We start from the raw sequence: 21,264 nt of genomic DNA on the forward strand, positions 1-21,264 counted from the left end.
TCTATCTTACGGTACTGATTTTTGTAGTTTCGCATTTATTGCATTTTTAACCATTACTGTTCTATTAACTTATTAACGAATTAAATTATTATTTCATGTTTATGTTGTTAAAAATAGTTTTCCATGTGAATATTTTTATTGTACAAAATTTCGATTACATATAGTATCAAGAAAGATGTTCTTTGTGTGTTATTTTTTTATATAATCATTTACCCATGTACGGGAGTCAAACTCAACGCCTCAACCGTTCTAAGAAAAACCATTACATTTAGAAAACAAATTAAATTTTACTACGATATTCAGTAGGAGGCTATAAAATAGTACGAACACAATACACACCTTACTCCCTTGTGAAAACTTGTTAATGAAATAACTAAAAATTGTCTATTTCTTGCGGTAATTTGCAATTACCAATTGTTGGTTTAAATGTTCTACTTTAAAATTATTTCAGCACATAAGTGAACTCTTTGAAACTCCTTTTCGTGTATGCATTTGTTTATTGAGCATATTTAAACTTTACCTTTGCCTTTAACTATAACTAAACTAAAACAAACTAAACCAACCTCTACTCTATTCCCTATTCATTCGCTTTACTGATTTATGCCCAAAAAGGCAGCCAATCAGTCAACCTCTCAACATGAATTGTTATTTTAATAAGTTTCATTGTCCAAGAACTACAAACACCTGAAGTGACACCTGACATAAACCATAAAAAACGTACTAATAATGCAACTGGTAGAAATAAAGTCTAAAACAGTTGACAATCGAAATCCATAAATGCTCTAAGTAGAAGTACTGCGCATGCGTCTAATTTGATTAATTTACATTAGCAAATACGCCATTTTTGAAATAGAGTGTTTTGCGTAGTAGAAACGCACAGCAAAAATGTTTCTCACAAATAAAATCTCACAACTCTTAAATCATATCTGTAACTGTGACATAGATAATTGTAGATTTAATTAATAAATCATTCTATAAAGAACACATATTGCACTAATGCTATGCTAAAATCAGCGCCAACACTGGCTAAGGAAGGTAACTTTTATAAAGCAGATAGAGTAATCCATAGTAATGATTCAGTGACATAGCTTCCTTATATTACGAACCAATTTGGTGCTTTTATGAGAAATAAAAGCTGGCAAATTGGTTTGACACTACTAGTACAGGATATCGAAAAGACTGTTGTTGTAGAAGGTGTTTGATGTCTGTGAAATTTAAAATGTTTCTTGTCCAATTTCTCAACAAACTACTCGATTTACGTTTTAGATATCACAGTACTTCCCACTAACAATAATGACTGAACCTAATATTATGTGGCAGTATATCATGATAATCGTCGAAATCCCTAAATTTAATTGGTATAGACAGCCCACGTATCAGTGCGTCAAAATTTTCCATCTCGTTTCTCTTACAGCTAACGCTGATGACGTATTAGCACTTAAGTTACTACAATTTTTGGTGTTCGGTATTTGCTCACTGATGATGGTTGACTAGTGGAAGAGCTTTCCAAGGTTTTCTCTGAATGCGCTGAATATCACTGTAGGAACGTTCTGAAAATGATCTTTGAGTTAACAAAGCAAAATTGTGTGCTGCAATGTGTTAACTAAAGTAGTAGCAATCACTTTTAAAGTTAATAACGCACCTACTTCGTTGATTACAAACTTCCGCTACGCCGCGTTTTAACCTCTTACGTTATTTACTCAATAAAGAATTTTAAGCATAAGTGAAGAAAAATATTTCGTTAATTGATATCAATGTCTGCTATGAGATACACCAACGCTAGCGTTTTCCACTATCTGAAACCTTGAGGGGCGATGCGATACTATCGTATCGTTATGTTAAGCCAAGATTATTAAAATCGCAGGAAGAAGAAATTTCCATTCATTGTGATCCTCTTAAATTTCGCCAATTTTAAAGTCTAGTGGTTAATTTATTATTGCTTTAACTTGAAGTCAGATACAAAATAGGTCTTGCCTTCATGGTCTAACATGTAATTGCTTATGGTACGGAAATACCGTAAGGCAATTCTTAGCGTTGAGTGCACGAGAACTTTCTATTATCGGTCTTGTAAGGCTAATAATTGGTCTATTAATACGGAGATAAATTTTTAGACTTACCTCTAAATTTGATATACTGACATTGACTGTCAGGAATATTAGCAACTCTTTTAGCAGGTAAATGGGTGTTCTCCCTCGTAGATCTAAAAGATCCGGACTGCCTGAGTGATGGAGGTTGAATACATAAGACGTCTCTGCTCATTCGGTAAGAAGTCACTGAGGGAGCTCCTAAAGTGCTGTCATCGTACGAATTAACGTCGTTAATGTCGATATCCGTGAGTACTGCAAAAAATACCATGTATTACAAAAATTACCAAAATACTACATGTTTCATAAAAGGAGCGATGCGATTACTTGCGAAACGGGCAAATTCGATTGATAGTTTAATTTTTAATGGTAACAGAACTCATTAAAAACGGTAATCCGTTCTCAGCCGCTTTCTGTCAATTGATGTTTGAATGAAGACTTGTGTATGTGATTCAGCAATTATATCTTTCAATCGCGACTCTTTTACTGTTCAAAGATACAGGAATGCTATATTCTCGTGATCATTAAATGTCCTCCCTTCGCTCTTGGAAACATAAAACTTTCATGTCCTAGATTTAAGTCCCAATCTGAATTGCCAACAGGAGCTGCCATCAGTTGAAAGAAAGCGGGACCAGTGTGATTTACTTGCATATTTAGTGTCATCTGCAGCTCTCCTCATTAAAGGCAAGTAATGGTGTGAGGTATATTTGAGGTGTAATGAAATTTAGAATTCGCATCCGCTAGTTTCATGACATGCAATTATACGAACATCCAATGAAATACAAGTTTTCACAATCAGATGATCATAAAAGGAGAGTACAGACTTGATCGTTACGTTGTCCGTTGCAAATTCATTATTAAATGCGGAAGGAAACTTAATCATCAAAAATTAGAATTTTCTGCCCCAACCTTCAAAATAACATATGAAATACTTCCTTTCTTTAAATTGCACATCCTGTATATTATTATTTCCATATTTAGTTAGCCTGAAAAAAACCCTTTTCAGTGAAGTAACAAGTTCATATTTACAGGAGCGCCAATTGAAAAATTTAGTTGCAAAACTGTGGATGATTGCAGCGTGGTTGGTCATGCCACTCTTTCCATTGGAAAAATTTTAACTTTGCATCTAAATCACTGATGTAGTTACACCTGCGTTGGCTCCCGCAAGGCAGAGGGGGCCCGATGGTGATGTGGACCATTTCCCATTGCACCGCGAAATGTCGCCCGTATAAGAGGCACTCTGAATTGAATGCAGAACTGGAGGAGAGGCAAAACGTCTAGTTACGCCCCTGATCTTATGTGGTTATAGACTCATGCATATATCGCTGAAAGAACTTTTCCAAACTTCTTAAATATGTAATAATATACAAAGTGTTCCGTTTAAGAAACTTAATGTTGGAGCGGTTCGTGTAATTTCCGAGTTTCATCCGCATTTTTTGGCTGCACATTCTGAAAGTTTAGCAAGAAATATCAATTTTTTGCTATTTAAAATTCTTTCTATTAATAAAGTTGCAATGGGATTTATGAAAATATAGGACGAACATCCTCGTATATGATACATATAACAAATCAAGCTAATGACATATTATTATGAACTGAATGAAATCTTCCTACGCATATGTGCTGTTTCTACTTATTAAAAATCCGATGATGCCTTGAAAATGAATTGTTTACCCCCTGTATAAATGATGATTAACGACGGTATCTAATTTGACATATGAGTGACATTAGAAATCTAACGATAAATGTTGAACTTTAATGTGCTAAATTTGTAACCTCACAATGTTATTTTGACATATTAAATTTTTTTTAAATTTCTATATTAAATCTGGCCACCGTCACTATACGCTATTAATACAGCTGCAATCAAATTTATTTCCGTAGTACCACTCGATTTTTCATAAACTAGACTAATATACAGGGTGTCCTAAAACTAAACCGTCATACGTTAACCATGAATTCTATGTCAGAAAATAACCCTAGTTTTATATATAAACTATGGTCCAAAGATGTTTCGTTATAGAAATACAGGATGTTGAAATAAAATGAAAAAATATAAAAAATTCAATTATTTTCAAAATTGTTTTAGATATTGTAATAAAATTTGTGTGGTTTCGATAGAAACGTAAGCTGAATATTTTGCAATGCTAAAGAATTTTTCAGTACTCGCAGTGGCGTTACGCTATGCGCACCACTGAGTATTTTGACAAAAAAAAATATGCCGCTGAATTTTCCATAAATAAATTGTTTCGTTTAATTCTTGGTTCCATTCTGAAGGAAATAGCTCCTTTGATATTTTATTATATGACGCACCATTTTTGAGGAAAAAAATAAATACTGTTATGCATCACAAGAAAATATTTTCATAATGAATTAGTTTATGGGCTAGAAAACTTAAAATGAATGTTAAAATAAACATTTATTTTTTTTAAATTAATAAAACTAACAGGTCTACAAAAATTGCTCAAAATGGTCTGCATTTTTTAAATTTTATTTTAACACCTTGTATTTCTGTATCGAAACATTTTTGGACTATACTCTACATATACATATAATAAACTAGAGTTATTTTTCGACGTAGAATTCATGGTTAACATGTGGCAGTTTACTTTTAAGACACCCTGTGTATGTATATCTCAGCCTCGGTCTCCCAAAATCAACGTTAATTTTTTAGTGTTTTTTTAACTCTGGATTGCACTCTCGACCTAAGAAAATACGTGAAAACAAAACTAGTTTTGCTGCGATCAGATTCGCAAAGGCATAACATCACGAATGAAAACATATACATGGGCACCGATATCACAACAAATTGCAACAGGACAAAAACCATGGTGCCCAAATTAACATGTTTGGACTTACTACTCCTTCTGTTTCCAAATGACCATTTCCGTTTTAAGTTACGCCTCTTTCCGCCTGCTGCTTTCAGAACTCCTATGTATAAATAAATTCACTCTCAAATCTGAATTTTCAAAGCATAAAAAATTGATTTTAGCAAAAAAATATTATAAATCAGCGAAATCACCTATGCTGAGTAGCACCATATAGAGACAACTTACGGGATAGTCTATTATCCAACACTGGATGATCCCAATCGTCATCTCTAGATGTCCAGTTCTTACGCCTGAGAGTAACTTCTTGCTTGGGTGTAGAGGTAACTTCAGTTAGCAGTCGTCTCATCGCTGGAAACAAAAAAATAAGATATTATACACAAATGCCACGAATGCTATAAGTTATTTTAATAAAAAGGGTTGCTGGGACGACTTGAACACATTTGATGAGTCCCTTCAAGGGACCTAGTTTGCTTGCTTTCCTGGATACCTTGTAAGAGGCAGTAGATGCATTTTTGGCCAAAACAGAATTTGTTCTGTTTATAAATACTTATTTGCCAAACCTTGAACCTTAAAATATCTTCGAGTGTAGAATTTCATTCTGTATGAAATATTATTAAAGTTATTTGAACCGATTCTGGACAGGATGTCCCATTTGAAATAGGCAAGTAATTGAGATTTGAAGTCATACAATTTCGGAGGAATGTTTCGGGGGTTGTGGGCGACTTTTTGTTAAATTGAATTACGTCAAAACGTAGCTTATTAGGTCCTCTTTAATCCCCAGAACATCGAATTAAAAATGTGCAGCGGCTAGCGCTCAATGCCGATTTCCGTGGGATCTTGCAGTTGTTAAAATTTTCAAAGTTTCCAGTATCGCTCAGAAACGGTAAATTTTAGACTTAAGACACTTTACATAAATTCGTCTTAAAAGGTTACGAGAAATCCAAAACGACAAAAGTATTAGGAGGTTCTATTTAAAGTAACGAAGTTGGTGGCTACTTCCGGTGTAATCGGAAGTACCGCCATTTTGGAAATATTTTACTTGGATCCAAATTGGTCGGTTCTGGGCTGAAACTAAATTCCATTGGGCTGCGACAGTGGAAAAGCAAAAATGTTCTCCTGAACGGGTTGCGTGTCTAACCCTGTATATCAGGTTAAGGGCGTTAGCAGCACTCTGTCCCTCCAATCTATCTATTAAGTCATGTCTCCGTATATTGTCGGCTTAATGGTCATTGGTTCTTTGTATTATCCGTTTAGAAACATTTTTCCTCGCAAATTACAGATATTCATAAAAATAGAAAATGTTCTTCAATATTTCAAACTCTTTATATTTCGTGGCCGATATTAGACTGTAGATGCAGACAGACAAAAACTTAATCGATAATATACGAAGAAGAGTAGAGCTGTCTGGCTAGCCTTGCAGCGAGGAATAAAAGTATTGGGCTTTCCAGACCCGAAATCCATGAAATATGAAGCGGAAATAGAAATTTTATTCGGAGTAACAGAAATGCAAAATTCAGCAAAACAGATTTACGTCCCTGAAAACAGAAATTACAAAATAATGAAATATTTAGGAACTTAGTTTTCTTTGTAGCTCCGTAGCATTTACTTTCTTTACGATTTTCTTACGTGCTTCAGCCGACCTTCCACTGGACGTTACAAATGGATCATTTGCTTTTTGCTTTAAGCCACATACTCAGCACACAGAAATTTACGTACAAATACAAGTATAAAATCAAAGAATAACAGTCATCTTGATATGATGAATTATGATAAATTTTAAGATTATGCTTTATATAATTGCGTGGGATTTTTCCTGCTCTAGCCTTATAATTATTCCAATAATGTTAATAAAATATTTATTATTATTGTTAACAATTACTGTAAACAAGTCATTTATGCAATCAGTAAGTATTAGTTTTATGAGACGAACCAGTTTATCACCGAGCGCGCTTGCAAGCGAGCTTCTTAATGAATTAATCGAAGAAAACTTCATTACGTGCAACGTTTTACGAGTATATTTGATTTTATATTAATTTGCTAACTTTTAAGTGAAAATTAAAATACTTCCTATACAGGATGTCCGGAAATAACGTCGAAATATTTTGGGAGGTGATTCTAGAGATTAAAATAATAAAAAAGTTCTTATAAAAATACCCCAAAAATTGCTTCTTAAAGGGGTTAGAACCTCTGAAGATAATTTTTCCGCAATATTTTCGAAACGGTTTAAGCTAAAATTGCAAAGTACGGTATATGGTAATAAGTTGAGATAGGAAAGTTTTTTTTGTATTAATAATTTCAGATTTTAGTCAGGGGCATCACATACAGGAGATCTCTTACGTAAATGTTGCCCTAAATGCTTGTTTGTGACATTTTAAAATTTTTGAAATCAAATCACTGAATCGCAAATATTTTTAAGCCAAAAAGTTAATCTTATTTCTTCTTATAAAAGGTAATCATCTCTTTAGAATGGACCGTTTTTCAGAAAAATGGGTTTTTACGAACGGATACGCGATTACATGAACATCGAAATGCATCTTATAAACACAGTAGACACCCTTGTAACGGTAATATTTTTTATTAGCCAACAATAACAAGACCAATATTATTAAGGATTTATTATTTATTCATAACAAATGTTGAAAATGGCCTTCGTTCATCACAATGCGTAATCTAATTCTTTTCTTCATAGATTTCGAAGTCCATGTAATCGTTCACAAAAACTCATTTTTCTGGAAAGCGGTCTTTCTTAACGAGATGAAATTAGAGGACTTTTTTTACTTAAAAATATTTGCGATTCAGTAATTTGATTTAAAAAATTAAAAAATGTCACAAATAAAATTTTAGGGCAACATTTACGTAGGGGACCCGCTGTACGTGACGCCCCTGATTAAAAATCTGCAATTATTAACATGAAAAAGTTTTCCTATTCCAATTTATTAAAGTACACTGAATTTCATAATTTTAGCGCAAACCGTTTCGAAAATATTGCGGAAAAATTATCTTCAGACTTCCCCTTTAAGGGGTACTAGCCCCATTAAGAAGCAATTTTTGGGGTACGTTTATAAGAACTTTTTTTATTATTTTAATCTCTAGAATCACTTCTCAAAATATTTCAACGTTATTTCCGGACCCCCTATTACCCTAATCACCTGTTAACGCAAAAATTTGAAAATATTCGCTCATTGTCAGGACTACAGTAAAGTATAATAATATTTCACCCACTTTACGTTACTAAAATAGCTCTAGCTTATTGTACTAGGACTATAATGAATGGGTTTATGGCCAAAATAATAGTATCGTAAAACCTTGTTTCATCATATTTGACCCAAAGCAAGTTTAGCGTTGTACATTGATAACAATATGTACGAGATATGGAACTGTTTTAAAACTTTTTGCTTTGAGAAGTTTTGTGTTTTTACCCCTACATGTAGTCAAATTAGAAAATTTCTGATATTACTTACGGGATTTCTGACGAGCAGCCAGCCATTCATCTAAGGAGGCGGTGAGGTTGTTGTTGTTTCTTGGTCTTCCATCGTGGATGTTTCTCAGGGCTTTACGCCGTTCTTTGCTGGTTAACATGCACTCTTCTAAGAGTTCGAACCAATCTTCTAAGCCGTCAGGAGCCCTATAATACAAAACACGCTATTTTACCATATGTATATGCGTAATAGATAAAACATTACTATAATAGTGTTTCTTTAGGGTAGAGATTGTGGCCGGAGTTTTTTCCAAAGTTTCACCAGGAGATTATGGCTTAAAAAGGAATTATTGTTTCCAAGATAGGAAGTTCAGAATATTCTAGATTTGTCTTATCCACAGTCCCCGTTAATTTGTTTAGATGAGTTACGAATTTTAATTAAGTTCAAAAAATTTCTTGATTACAAAATACACGGAATCTGTATAAAAGTGCGCATCCTGTCGTTCTCATTTAAAAGAAGTCACATTTTTTAAATAAGCAATATTTCCAAACTTGATCTATATAATCATGAGCTCCCTGCATACAGTCGACTATGTATATGTTCTATTAATATTTATTAAAAATCTCGGTTTGCCATGAACTTTAAAGCAGATACTCTTTCCTTGTATAAATAATTGACAGTGACAGAGGTCAAATTTGACAAAAGAATGAAGTTAGAAATTGATCAAATGGTTAATTTCATTAGGTACATGATAAATATATGATTATCTGACTATAAAATTTTGTATATTTATGCTGGATTTTCATGAGCATAAAAACGACTGCCCAACTAGCACTTTAACAAAAACAAGCCGTTCTATTGGTGTCGAACATATTATAACCACTAAAGGCGTTTTTCATAAATGGAATTACGTGACGTCTATCATTTTTATGCTTATGAGGATCAATCATTAAATCTAATAAAATTTGACACTGAATTTTTGGGTTCGGTACTAGGTACTATGGTTAGGTGCTTACAAAACGACAAGGAAGCTGATAATGACTTCAATTTTGCCTGTACCGTTTTCAAATTTTCTTAATTTCCAACAAATCAAATGAGATCTCTTTTTCAGGTTTGTACTTACCTGAGATATATCTTTCCATCTCTCCCAACTACTAGAGCAACAGTACTGTAGGTCTTCTTATTTTCCCACTCCACTTTGTCGACATCAACTAATTTAACTTTAAAAAGAAACTGACCCATCTCAGAGATCCTGAAAATGTATAGAAAAACGAAATCAGACATACTCTTTCTACCAGCAAAAAATAGGATTATTTTTCTATATCCTTTTTAATGCAATCTTCAGATAATGTACGAAAAGCAACTGGGCATGCGTTATGAATGACGCAAATAGTACGTGGTGCGCAATAGATAGATGAGCCCCAAAAATTATTTCAAACTTCTGTGAGATTTTCATAGTCGACTGAGGAGCTTCATTTTCCACTTGTTGGGGGGTATTGACGTCTGTATATTTCTGGTCAGTGTTCGACTATTATGACGGTAAAACTGTAGCGGAATGGAGAATTCTTCAGTATGGTACTCTTTGAGGTGGGTAATACATACAGCCAAAGTAAATGTCTTACTAATCCCAAACACACGTCTTACTAATCTCAAATAACCGCACCTACCAGCGAAATAAGCAATTTGTCACATTTCACCTTTACATTAAACAGCGCTTGAAGGCGTTTGTCAGGGGCGACAACATTTTAATTAATTATTATTGATATAAATGTGTTACTCAATAGAAACAATACACGTTTCATAAGGCTCACTGATTCACACGTGCAACAGCAACACTTGTCGTTTCGCTCCTTACTTCACAAACGTGAACTCATGCGACAATGAGCTGCTTTATGAAACTTGTGTCTTAATGTAATTATTAAAAATTAACTGTCAAATTAAGAATTTCATAATTAATTAAATTACTTAAATTTATATACGGTATAATTACCGATTATACAGCGCTTCGTTCATTTCTCATTAATTAATTAAGCACCTATCGCTGGTATACTATACCTTATGGTAATAGCAAAATGGTCACAATTAAACTATAAATTTAACAAAATTACTCTTGTTGTTCGAAATAATGTAATGTAAATTATTGCATTACCTGTCTGCACCTGAAGCCCTTCTGAAACAGTGCAGATAATCTCTGGTTAATATGAAGTATCTTTCTTTCCATCGGCTAAAGAGTTTATCTCTTTGCTGCCACAACAAACCCCTTTTAATGGCATGGGTTGAATCTTTTCCATAGTTGCTGGTTGACAGCAGAGACTGTAACAATATGAAACATTTGTACAGATAAAAATCGGAAAGAAACAGGTCGTGAGTTTTCTTTCTATCATGTTCCGTACATGTTCTAGGGGGGAAAGATCAGGAGCGCGTGAAGGCCAAGGAAGAACATTAACATTGCAATGTTATAGATGAGACATAGTTACACGGGCAATATGTGGCTGTGCATTATTTTGCTGGAAAAGCACAATTCCAATACGCTGAATGTATGCTATAGGAACTAGTTCTGACACTTCCTGTATGTAATACACGGCATTATACATAAAATGTGATCGATTCTATTACCTCCAACTAAGTACGTACACCAATTTTCGTTAAATTTAATGCATTCGTTCTAGGTGTTGCAACTTTTATGATAAGTAGTATATGAAAGTGTCTATCTTTCCGTTAAGATCACGTCAATTCAGTCATTAAGAGCAAATAATTTTTTTTTGCCTTGATAAAATACAATTTGGGAAGAATTATGAATTTGGATGAAGAACAAAACATGTTTTTTAAACAAATGCCGAAACTTCGCTATCAAATAAGTTTACTTGGCAGAAAGAAAAAGTTGTAAAAGAAATGTAGTATTTCATTATAGGGATCACACCATACGTATCATTGAAGAATTTCTATCAACAACAAATTTAAAGGCTGTATGAAAATACCGTAATTAACATTGTCTACTTTTGTTTCTTTTTCAAACAGTTTACAAGATACGTGTTACACCTAACTACGAAAGACAAATTCAAAGGGGTTGAAAAGGCACCATTATTGGCTCGGTTGATTGACGGTGAAGTACATTTTCTCGCTATTTTTCTATTTCTAAAACTGTTAAATGACAAGTTGATAGTGACACGTATATTGCTCATTATTCACCTAGCGTGCTAATCAGTTACAGTGTTGTCATCATTATTATTGCTATTTTATTTATGATTACCATGAAGATTAATCTCAAACGAAGTGTCATCGTCGACATTATGATTTAATATACGTTGGCTTTTTGTGCTCTTGATTTAATTTATACGTAATTTAGGTAAGTTTTATTGCAATTTTATAAAATTGACCATGGGAAATAATAAACATACGTTCACGGTTGAGAAGTCACGCGGTTGTGAAGAAGTTATGACCCAGAAGTCTTAAATCTCTCAGCGCTAGGTGTCTAAGGCCGTGAACTTGACGTTCGGGCCATAATAAAGTATTGCACGACCTTGGTGCATAATAGACTATTATTCATATTTAGACGTATTGTAATACGGGCAAATTTAAATTTCTATCACATTTGATTTCGGAAAATGTAATCAGTTCGCTACACAATATTAGTGGATTAAATTTTTTAAAAATAATTAGTGATTAAAACCTTATTTAGAGCGTTGCTACGAACTGAATAATCAAAATTGAATAAAACAATATTACCAAATACTTAACTTTGGAATATTTCGATTATTACAGTACCGTTAGTGGATAATCGAATTGATTCAAAATCTGGTCATGCGATGATTAAATTCGAGCGTTTCGGAGAATAATTAATTAATAAGACATGCGGTTGCAATAATCATTATATCGAACTTTCATTATTTTCGTGGCCGGCGCTATATTTACTAACCCCAGAAGATAATGTAATAACATGCTCTAATAATCACTGCATTTCATTCGTTCTAAGGGTCGCCTTAGGGAGAACTTTTGGTTGAAATGTTGGAGAAGGATACCGATTGATATCTTTAGAAATACCATTTTAACCTTTTGGTACCACAGAAATTATAATCGCGTAGAACCGTAGAACTATAGTGAGATCAACTGGCAAGTCAGTACCTTTAGGACATATCTTGTACGTACCTATTTGCTACACATTAGACGAAGTAGTCCTAAGCTCGATGTTAGAGGATATACGAGAGGTAACATATCATCATGGAGATATTTCAGAGGGCGATAGTTCTCTGTAAAATAATTTAAAAAATTCTAATAACTCCGTGGACAAAAATGCACCATTTTCCATATACAGAGTGACAAATTTTTAAATATTTTTCATATTTTGCGCTTTTCTCATATATGCCTTGAGTTAAATTTTTGAAATTTCGTACACCTATTTTCTTTAAGATCATCTACAACAAAATGTTAAAAAACAAAAGTATAGAACTGTGACATTTTGCCACCCTGTATATCGAAAATGGCGCATTTTTGACCGTGGGCCTATCAGCATTTTTTTATTATTTTGCGGAGTTCTATCGCTTTCTGAAATATCTCCGTGATGACATGTTACACCCTGTACATTAGAAACAGCGAACATTTTCTAGATAGTATAATTTTTGGGTAGAGACCTCATTAAGTAAAACAGGATTTTAGTTGAGACAGCGAAGTTCAAAAAGCATTAGTTACCCACCGCTTAAAAAAAACAAAATTTATGGGAATCTTATCCCCCTTTTCAAGTCATGATTATTTTATCGGAAAATGCAAGCCTGCACGCTATATAGTGCACCTCGGATAAATATTTTCGTTCTTGCTTAGGCTTTTAGCAGAAATTTACGAGATTACCTTCGAAATGATATTGGAAAAAGTCCGTTGTATTTTACATTTGCAATACTGCAGGCAACTCTTTACGTTTTCTGATTTGAAATTAGGCCTTCTAAATTAGTGCCTACCGACATTCGACGGAACGCACATATAAATATGCATAGGAGCGAAGGGTGTGGAAACGAACGAAGGCATAAACACATTTTCGATCGTACTTTTAGGTTTTATATTGTTAGATGGTTTTGGAAACTTGTCATTTTGGGACCCTCCTCGTAAATAACTTATCGTTTCAGAGCAAACTAAAAGTAAAAAAGATATTTGAGAGATTTTCTCAATTTATTGTAGAACCCGATAGAGTGGTCCATTATTCTCTACAACATAGGCTATTACGTAACATCATGGAGATATTTCTGGAAGCGATAGTACTCTACAAAATAATTTAAAAAATCTTATAGACCCATGATCGAAATCGTGCCATTTTCGATGTACAGGTTAGCATAGTTTTACATTTTTTATAATCTTCTTCTTGCTTAGATTTATTTTTATTTTAAGAAATTTGATTAAATGTTACGAATTGCTTCAGACTGTTGAGAACTGAGTTGGATGGTTTTTTTCCCTTATTTTCTTTACATTCATAACTTGCATCGAAAGATGTTTTTGCAAATTCCACTAAAACGATGAAAGATACCAAAATATTGCACGAGACCCAGAAAGTTAAATAATTGAAAGATCATGCAGAATTCATACAGGGTGTTCCAAAAAGAAGATGCAAAGCATGAAATAGTACATCACCCAAAAAACATAACGCCCTATATAGGGCTACCGACGATTTTGATATTTTGTTGTAGAGGGTTTAAAAAAATATGTGTACGAAATTTTAAAAATTTAACTCAAGACATACGTGAGAAAAATTTAAAATATGAAAAAAATATGAAACTTTGCCACCGTGTATATCGAAAATGGTGTGTTTTTGACTATAGGTCTATTAGCATTTTTTATTATTTTTTAGAGTACTATTACCCCTTGAAATATCTCCATGATGATAAGTGACACCCTGTATGACTTAGGGAAATAACCAATTATTAGATATGTCCTGTATATAATTAATTGTTTTGAATAATTTCGTATAGAGATTTCGAGAAATCCCTAAGTAAGAACTTTTTTTCTTTTTAATAATATTTTTTATTTTGGCGAAAGCGATGAATAGAAGAAAATTAGCGAGGTCACTGGTTTTCACGTCACAATACCTCTCTGACTACATTCTTACTTTCCTGAGCTACAATCGTGTATTTAAAATATCAAATCGGAAATATAGTCCTGTACATGCCTTCGCTCATTTCTCAAAAAAATTACACATGTTCATCATTAAATTCAATTCAATGCTCAGTAAAACTGAGAGGCAGGGACAATCAAATCTGGACACCCTGTACATACGTATCAAACCGTTTCTCCCAAAGAAAATTTTTTTATGCATCTAACTTATGACGCCTAACTAAGTTATTTCCAACTAAATCTTAATTAGGCGCAAAATTATTAAATGGCACAGTAAGGGCACAATACCCAATTATTGCCAGGGGCGTTATACTGTACTCGGTACAGGCTTGAACAAAGGTAAGCGAGTATAACAGTTTCATAATGAAATGTCTAGGGAGCGAATGTATATGCGGCAGTGAATTATTCATCCCAAGAAAATTAGAGCTATTGTTCAGTCAGATAAATAGCCCAAAACCCTCTAATAATGCTAATGCCCTTCGACAGAACATGTTGGTCATTCAGAAACATAAATTCAGACGATGATTTCTTCGATTGTAGAATGTAAGTAGCTAGAATATTTATTTATGTAACCAGTTACGAAATGCATTGTATTATATAACGTGTAGAATTCCTGTATATAGGGTGGCCACTTTAACAATGCTCATTATGGAATCATTTCGATTTTGGATTTATCTGTCATGGTTCCTGAAATATCTATAACAAACTGTAAAAATGTAATTAAAAAAAAATCTACCGCGAAAAGTACCCATCCGAGGGGGGGGGGGGGGGGTTAAGGATTACTGACATACTTATTCTACTTGAGCCAAAACATTAATTGCATTATAATTGCAAAGAGATGAGTATTCTGGGCACTTTTTATAACTGTAAATATCGAAGTGTGGTGTAAAATTCCAATATGACGTTTATAAGAAAATGAAAAGTTGATTATCAATGTGCAAGATCTAGAAGGTGCAGAAAAGATCTGTCAATATCATGTGAAGCGCCATAACAAGAAATGTCAGTAACCAAAATCGGATGGGCAGTTTGCATGGTAGAATTTTTTTTCAATAGCATTTTTTCAGTTATTTACGGATATTTCAGGAACTATGATAGATAAATCCAAAAGATTTCCCATATATCCTGGGATACCCTGTATGTGATACAAATTACACAAGATATTATCTCCTAATGAGTTGCATACGTGATGTTTTCTAATTTCGAAGTAGGTTAAGAAATCAACAAATTGCAAAAAAATGGCACTTTCAATATTACTTCAGATGTTACATATAATTATTACATATTTTAGAGATATTTAAGTTGCGCCCCATACCTGTAGAGCTATGCTACAGCAACCATTGTTATTACTAATACCAATTGTTAAGTGAGTTAAGAAATGAAGGTGTCTGCTTTCAGGTTTCTTAGGCCCACTTCAAGTTAATTTAATTTGATACAAATTACTCATGGAATTTTAGTGAAAAATCTGAAATACATCTGGTCATTTAATACGTGGTGGTCAGCCTAGTGGATGCGGACAATTGTTGAAAACTGTTTATTGATTTATATTTTGGAGAAATTGTGACTGTTTCCTGAAGAACATATTAACATTGTATACTCGAATAATACCGAGTTCAAAAGAAGCTTATAAATCATAATTTTTTTATTTTGGTTTTTTTCATCAACCCGATTACATTTTTTTCATTCTGTTCGCGTTGAGTACGATTCATATTTCAAAGCCAAATCTCAGTTTTCGCTTCGTTTCCTCAATTATTCGTTTATGAACACTACGCTTATCTATGTGCCCCTAGTTTATTTCACACGTACTCTCAAATTATTTTCCACGTGCTCGTAGTTTACTTGTCAAAATTGGAAAATTACAATTTCCGGAACTAATAAAATAAGTGCAATAAAAATATCAATAAATTTTAGAAAATTTGTATAAATGCAAATAAAGTGGAAAAGATCACGAGCGTCTTTTCCAATTTAAGTTGGAAGGGTGTGTGTAAAATGTGCAAAAATTATAGATTAATTTTCGTTGCACAAATTGCATAAAAGAAAAGAATTTCATGAAGCACGCCCTTGAAGATACGGTTGTAAGATTGAAAATCCATTTCAGTTTGTTAGTTTACATTGTAGAGCATTAGTTTCTCATTGTTGCGCTGCATCAATCACTGACGAATTACAACGTAAATTACCGAGGATTAATATTAGAGGACACGATTAATGAAATCCTCTTTTTAAACTCGTGCACCGAAAATAAATCTATAATTTTTGAAAACTTCACAATCATACAATATAAAGTGAAAAAGATACTCGTGCAATCGTACTCTTATTGAACTTAGTTTCCTTTCGGAAAACTTCCCAAAAATTATCGATAATTTTCGTTCCACCTATTATAGTAACCCGCGATAATTGCACTGATGTAAACTATTACTTATTAATCATTAACGATAATTGCATTAGTGAAAATTATCGATAGTGATCAATAATTCGCCGGGGATTGGTATATAGTAATAGTCAGTTTTCCAGGTCAAGTTTAAACTGACTGGTCATTTCTGAGTGGCTGCTTCGTCAAGTTAATTTCTAGATTCCGTTTCTTATATCAGCACTTTAATTTTTATAGTTTCCTTGCAGTTTTGTATAGAGTTAGAAAATGAAAACATTAATCAAATCTCATTTATTAGAATAGTATGGAAGATTAGCGAAGGGTCCTCCTAGGTATAATTCTAGGATCTTTATAAGGATACTGAGAGACAAACGGGAGGCATTTGAGGGGCTGATGAATTTTTGCACATCAAAATACCTGAAAATACCTCGAGCGTGTATAAATATACCTCAAAGATCTGCCCTTATTAGCAAATGGCTCCAAAGGGCAGCTGTCTAGTATTTTCGTACTTTCGATTAAATTACGTACAAGGAAATGGTCAGTTAAATTATCTCAGAACATGTTTATTTCCAAACCGCATGCAAATTTCTTAGAATCATCGAGTTCAATATATACGTTTCCACTTCCTTCCTGTCTTATCAGTATGGTACCATTCTTATAGTGATAAACAATAAATATACCGTCGTGTTATTATCACAACAACTTCATTGCGGTCAAATGGAATTATGCTACTATTTTAATGTATATTAGTAACCGAGGAGGTCGATATTTATATGTGTGATATACCAAGGAAAACGACTCATGTAAGTGCATTATGTGCAGGGTGATTTGTTATACAGGGTGTTCCTTAATGTCGTGCTAATATTTCAAGGTGTGATTCCTTAGGTAGTTTTATGAAAAAAAGTTCACATGAACATATATCCGCAATGGCCCGAATTTTTTATCTTCAAGGTGTTAAAATTTTTTCTTTTCAAACTGTTATTTTTTAATTTCTCAGATAGAACTTTAGATATTACTTCCAATTTTGGTGTATATTAATATCACATAAAACTCCGTATTTTAAATAAGAAAAGTAATTCTATTGTTCAATCAGTAGCGTCTCTACATACATACAGTGTGACCCACTTAAGAGCGGGACACCCCTGTAAAATTTTTATTTGTGGTTCGATTTTGATCATTTTTTTATATGTTGTAGGGCATCAAAAACTCTATTTTGTGACAAGTTCTTGTTACGCTCGCTTAAAATCTAAGGTCTACTTTGCCCCTTTCTTATGACGAAATTTTAAGAAAAGACATTAGGGAATTTTTTATTTTAAATTTAGCTTCAGTAATAACTTTAGAATTATTCAAAATGGCTGTATTTCAAATTTCGTTAAAAAATGTTTATCCATAAAAAAGTTGTAGAACAATCCAATTTTAAATTTATTGAACCATCTGGATGTAATAATTTTTGGTCAAGTTGGCTGAGTACGGATCCAATAAACATAGTTAAGTCACTTGTTTTATCCTTGTCATTAAATACAAGAACAGAAGATTGGAATTTTGTTTGTGGGCGCAAGGGGAGTATCAAGATAACAACAATTTTCTAAAATGTATTCTATTTAGTGACGAAGCTACATTTACTACTAACGGGATAGTTTCTTCACAGAATTGTAGATTTTGGTCTCATGAAAATCCACGCTGGATTATCAACTGCAAAAGTCAATATTCCCAAAAAGTAAATGTTTGGTGTGGAATAATCTATGACAAACTTATCGGTCCATTTTTTCTTGAGGGCAATATGAATTCTGCAAGTTTTTTAGAACTATTGAGAAATGAATTATCCAATGCGATTGACAATCTTCCACTATTATACACAAGTAACATGTACTTTCAACTTGATGGAAGTCCTATACATAACGCGAAAATTGTTCGGCAGTGGCTAAATACAAACTTTCCCAATCAATGGATCGGACGGAATAGTCCATTAATACAATGGCCACCCAGATCACCGGACCTGACCCCTTTAGATTTCTTTTTGTGGGGTACTCTTGGGCAAAAAGTATATAAAAACCGCCCCAGAAATAGAGAAGAACTATGCATAAGGTTGAGACGCGCCTGTGAAGAAATTACTCCCTTATCTCTCAGAAAAGTAATGAGTAATACTAGAAGAAGATACGAGAAATGTATCCAGTTGAACGGTAGCTTAATCGAAGCAAGTGTTTTTTAAAATGAATTAAATCTCTTTTCGTTACAATTTTTTTTTCACATTGAATCATTAATTAATTTAAATTAAATAAAATTTAATTGTTCTACAACTTTTTTATGGATAAACATTTTTTAACGAAATTTGAAATACAGCCATTTTGAATAATTCTAAAGTTATTACTGAAGCTAAATTTAAAATAAAAAATTCCCTAATGTCTTTTCTTAAAATTTCGTCATAAGAAAGGGGCAAAGTAGACCTTAGATTTTAAGCGAGCGTAACAAGAACTTGTCACAAAATAGAGTTTTTGATGCCCTACAACATATAAAAAAATGATCAAAATCGAACCACAAATAAAAATTTTACAGGGGTGTCCCGCTCTTAAGTGGGTCACACTGTATGTATATTCCGATATTATTTACGAAAAGTGGTACACCATTGATATTTTTTGCGGTAATATTTTTTTCTAAACAGGCTGGTGATCCTGAATGAAAAAACTCTGTTATAACAAACTATAAAATATATAATAATGACATAGAATCTTCTGCATTCTTAATAAAATGCAAGGTTTTATGTGATATTAACTTACAAAATTGGAAGTAATATCTAAAGAATTTTCTAAGAAATTTAAATATGTATACCGATTTTAAAATGAAAATTTCAACACCCTATAACTAAAAATTTGCGAACATATGTTCATACGAACTTTTCTTTATAAAATGACCTGAAGAATCACACCCTGAAATATTAGCCCGGCGGTAAGGAACACACCCTATAGTGCTTCTTTTATCAGCTATTAGCTTTAACTTAAATTTAAATTTAATGACCAGTTGAAAGCTGTTTCTAAAACGATTTTAAGTTTTCTTCGTTTTTGATTTAGTTTGTATAACGCAAAAACCTGCGTTAAGTGACTTATCGTGGAAGTGATGACATTATTCGACTGAAGGAAAGCGCAGTATGTCTCGTTCTGAATTTTGATAAGGCCAATCTGTATGACTACATCGATATATCCATTTATATCGCGATCCGTTTCCTGCGGCCTGCGTGATAATACTTTATGAGCCAATTTGCCAATACGCCAAATATTTTATCGCCTAACTAATCGGTATTTTTTAATGAATGATATTTCCCAGTAATCGAGCTATGAATGCCTTACAATTCTTACATAAAAACATCGCTCAAATTTATATTGAGATTGATCAAACTTAAAAGAGAGCGGTATAGACTCTACAAATACAAGATAATAAACTAAAGAAACACTTAACACCTAAAGAAAAGTATACAGACCAGGGCTGGCCTTAGCAAGTCTGGCGTTTTGAACGAAATTTCTACCTTACTCAAGAAAAACCGCCAACCAAAACAGTTCCCTGACCCTCCTGATTTGACGCCCTGGGGCATAGCCCAAACTCCTAACCCCTTCCCACCTTCATCCCATGAGGCCGGTGCTGATAAAGACGTTGATAGACCAAAGTCGATATGATAAATGGTTGAAAGCATCCCAAAGGTAAAGGCAAATATTGCTGGCAAAAATAAAGAAGCTATCATGGTACAAAAAAAGTAATTACCATTGATAGAAGCGACGAAGGTCAAATAAAACGTTACACATAGATAAAACTGAGGCATTTGCCAGATATTTTTAGGGTCTACAGCACTTCGACAAATCCTAATTTTGATAAAGATAGCTGGAATTTGGTGAACGACTAGTTCGACAACTATTTTAACAACCCATTAGACCACACATAAAAGCTTATTATACACACAGAGTATTTCCTTGATAATGTATACTGCATAACACAACATTTGTTACTCAATCGTAGTTACTGCTGGTCAATTTTGATTCTGTCGAGTTAAATAAACTCGGCAAGTTGTTAAATAATCGACTGTTTTATATTGGCCTTGAAGGGCAGCGAGGTTGGGCAACGGACCAGGATAGCAAATCAGGAAGGGCAGAGCACTTTTCTGGATGGCGGTTTTTCTTGGAGGTAGAGGGGCGTTAAAAATTTCGCCCAAGACGCCAGACTTGCTAAGGCCGGCCCTGTTACTAGTCATGGCATTCCTCGGGCTTTGCATCCACATTACTGCTAATTCTCCCTAGGCGAGTTGGAGGTGCTTCCTTTCAGTTCACTGAGACATTTTCGATGAAAAATCCTGGAGGAATTTCCCTGAATGGAGCACGTACCACTGGGGAACCTTCGCATTGCATGGAGGCTAAGCGTTTACAAATCGCTTTAACTAGGAGACAAATGCGGAATGCGAATTATAGGAATATAATCTTCTATGGGGGCAT

General features: G+C 33.5%; 1 protein-coding gene across 2 annotated transcripts in view; it reads right to left on the reverse strand.

The window, feature by feature from the left end:
• Positions 1 to 117: 117 nt before the first annotated feature.
• LOC136412123 (uncharacterized) overlaps positions 118 to 21,264 on the reverse strand; it is a 43,156-nt gene continuing 22,009 nt past the window's right edge. The window contains exons 3-9 of one of the 2 annotated variants that reach the window (XM_066395037.1): positions 10,484 to 10,647; positions 9,458 to 9,586; positions 8,377 to 8,540; positions 5,141 to 5,263; positions 4,944 to 5,015; positions 2,118 to 2,339; positions 118 to 1,550 (exon numbers count right to left, since the gene is read on the reverse strand). In XM_066395037.1, coding sequence (XP_066251134.1) covers positions 1,474 to 1,550; positions 2,118 to 2,339; positions 4,944 to 5,015; positions 5,141 to 5,263; positions 8,377 to 8,540; positions 9,458 to 9,586; positions 10,484 to 10,647 — 951 coding nt within the window. In that variant the 3' untranslated portion in view covers positions 118 to 1,473. The remainder of the gene's footprint in view (positions 1,551 to 2,117; positions 2,340 to 4,943; positions 5,016 to 5,140; positions 5,264 to 8,376; positions 8,541 to 9,457; positions 9,587 to 10,483; positions 10,648 to 21,264) is intronic. The other variant, XM_066395038.1, reaches the window with a different exon arrangement.

The sequence above is a fragment of the Euwallacea similis genome, chromosome 11 (genome assembly GCF_039881205.1).
Source record: "Euwallacea similis isolate ESF13 chromosome 11, ESF131.1, whole genome shotgun sequence".
Taxonomy (NCBI): domain Eukaryota; kingdom Metazoa; phylum Arthropoda; class Insecta; order Coleoptera; family Curculionidae; genus Euwallacea; species Euwallacea similis.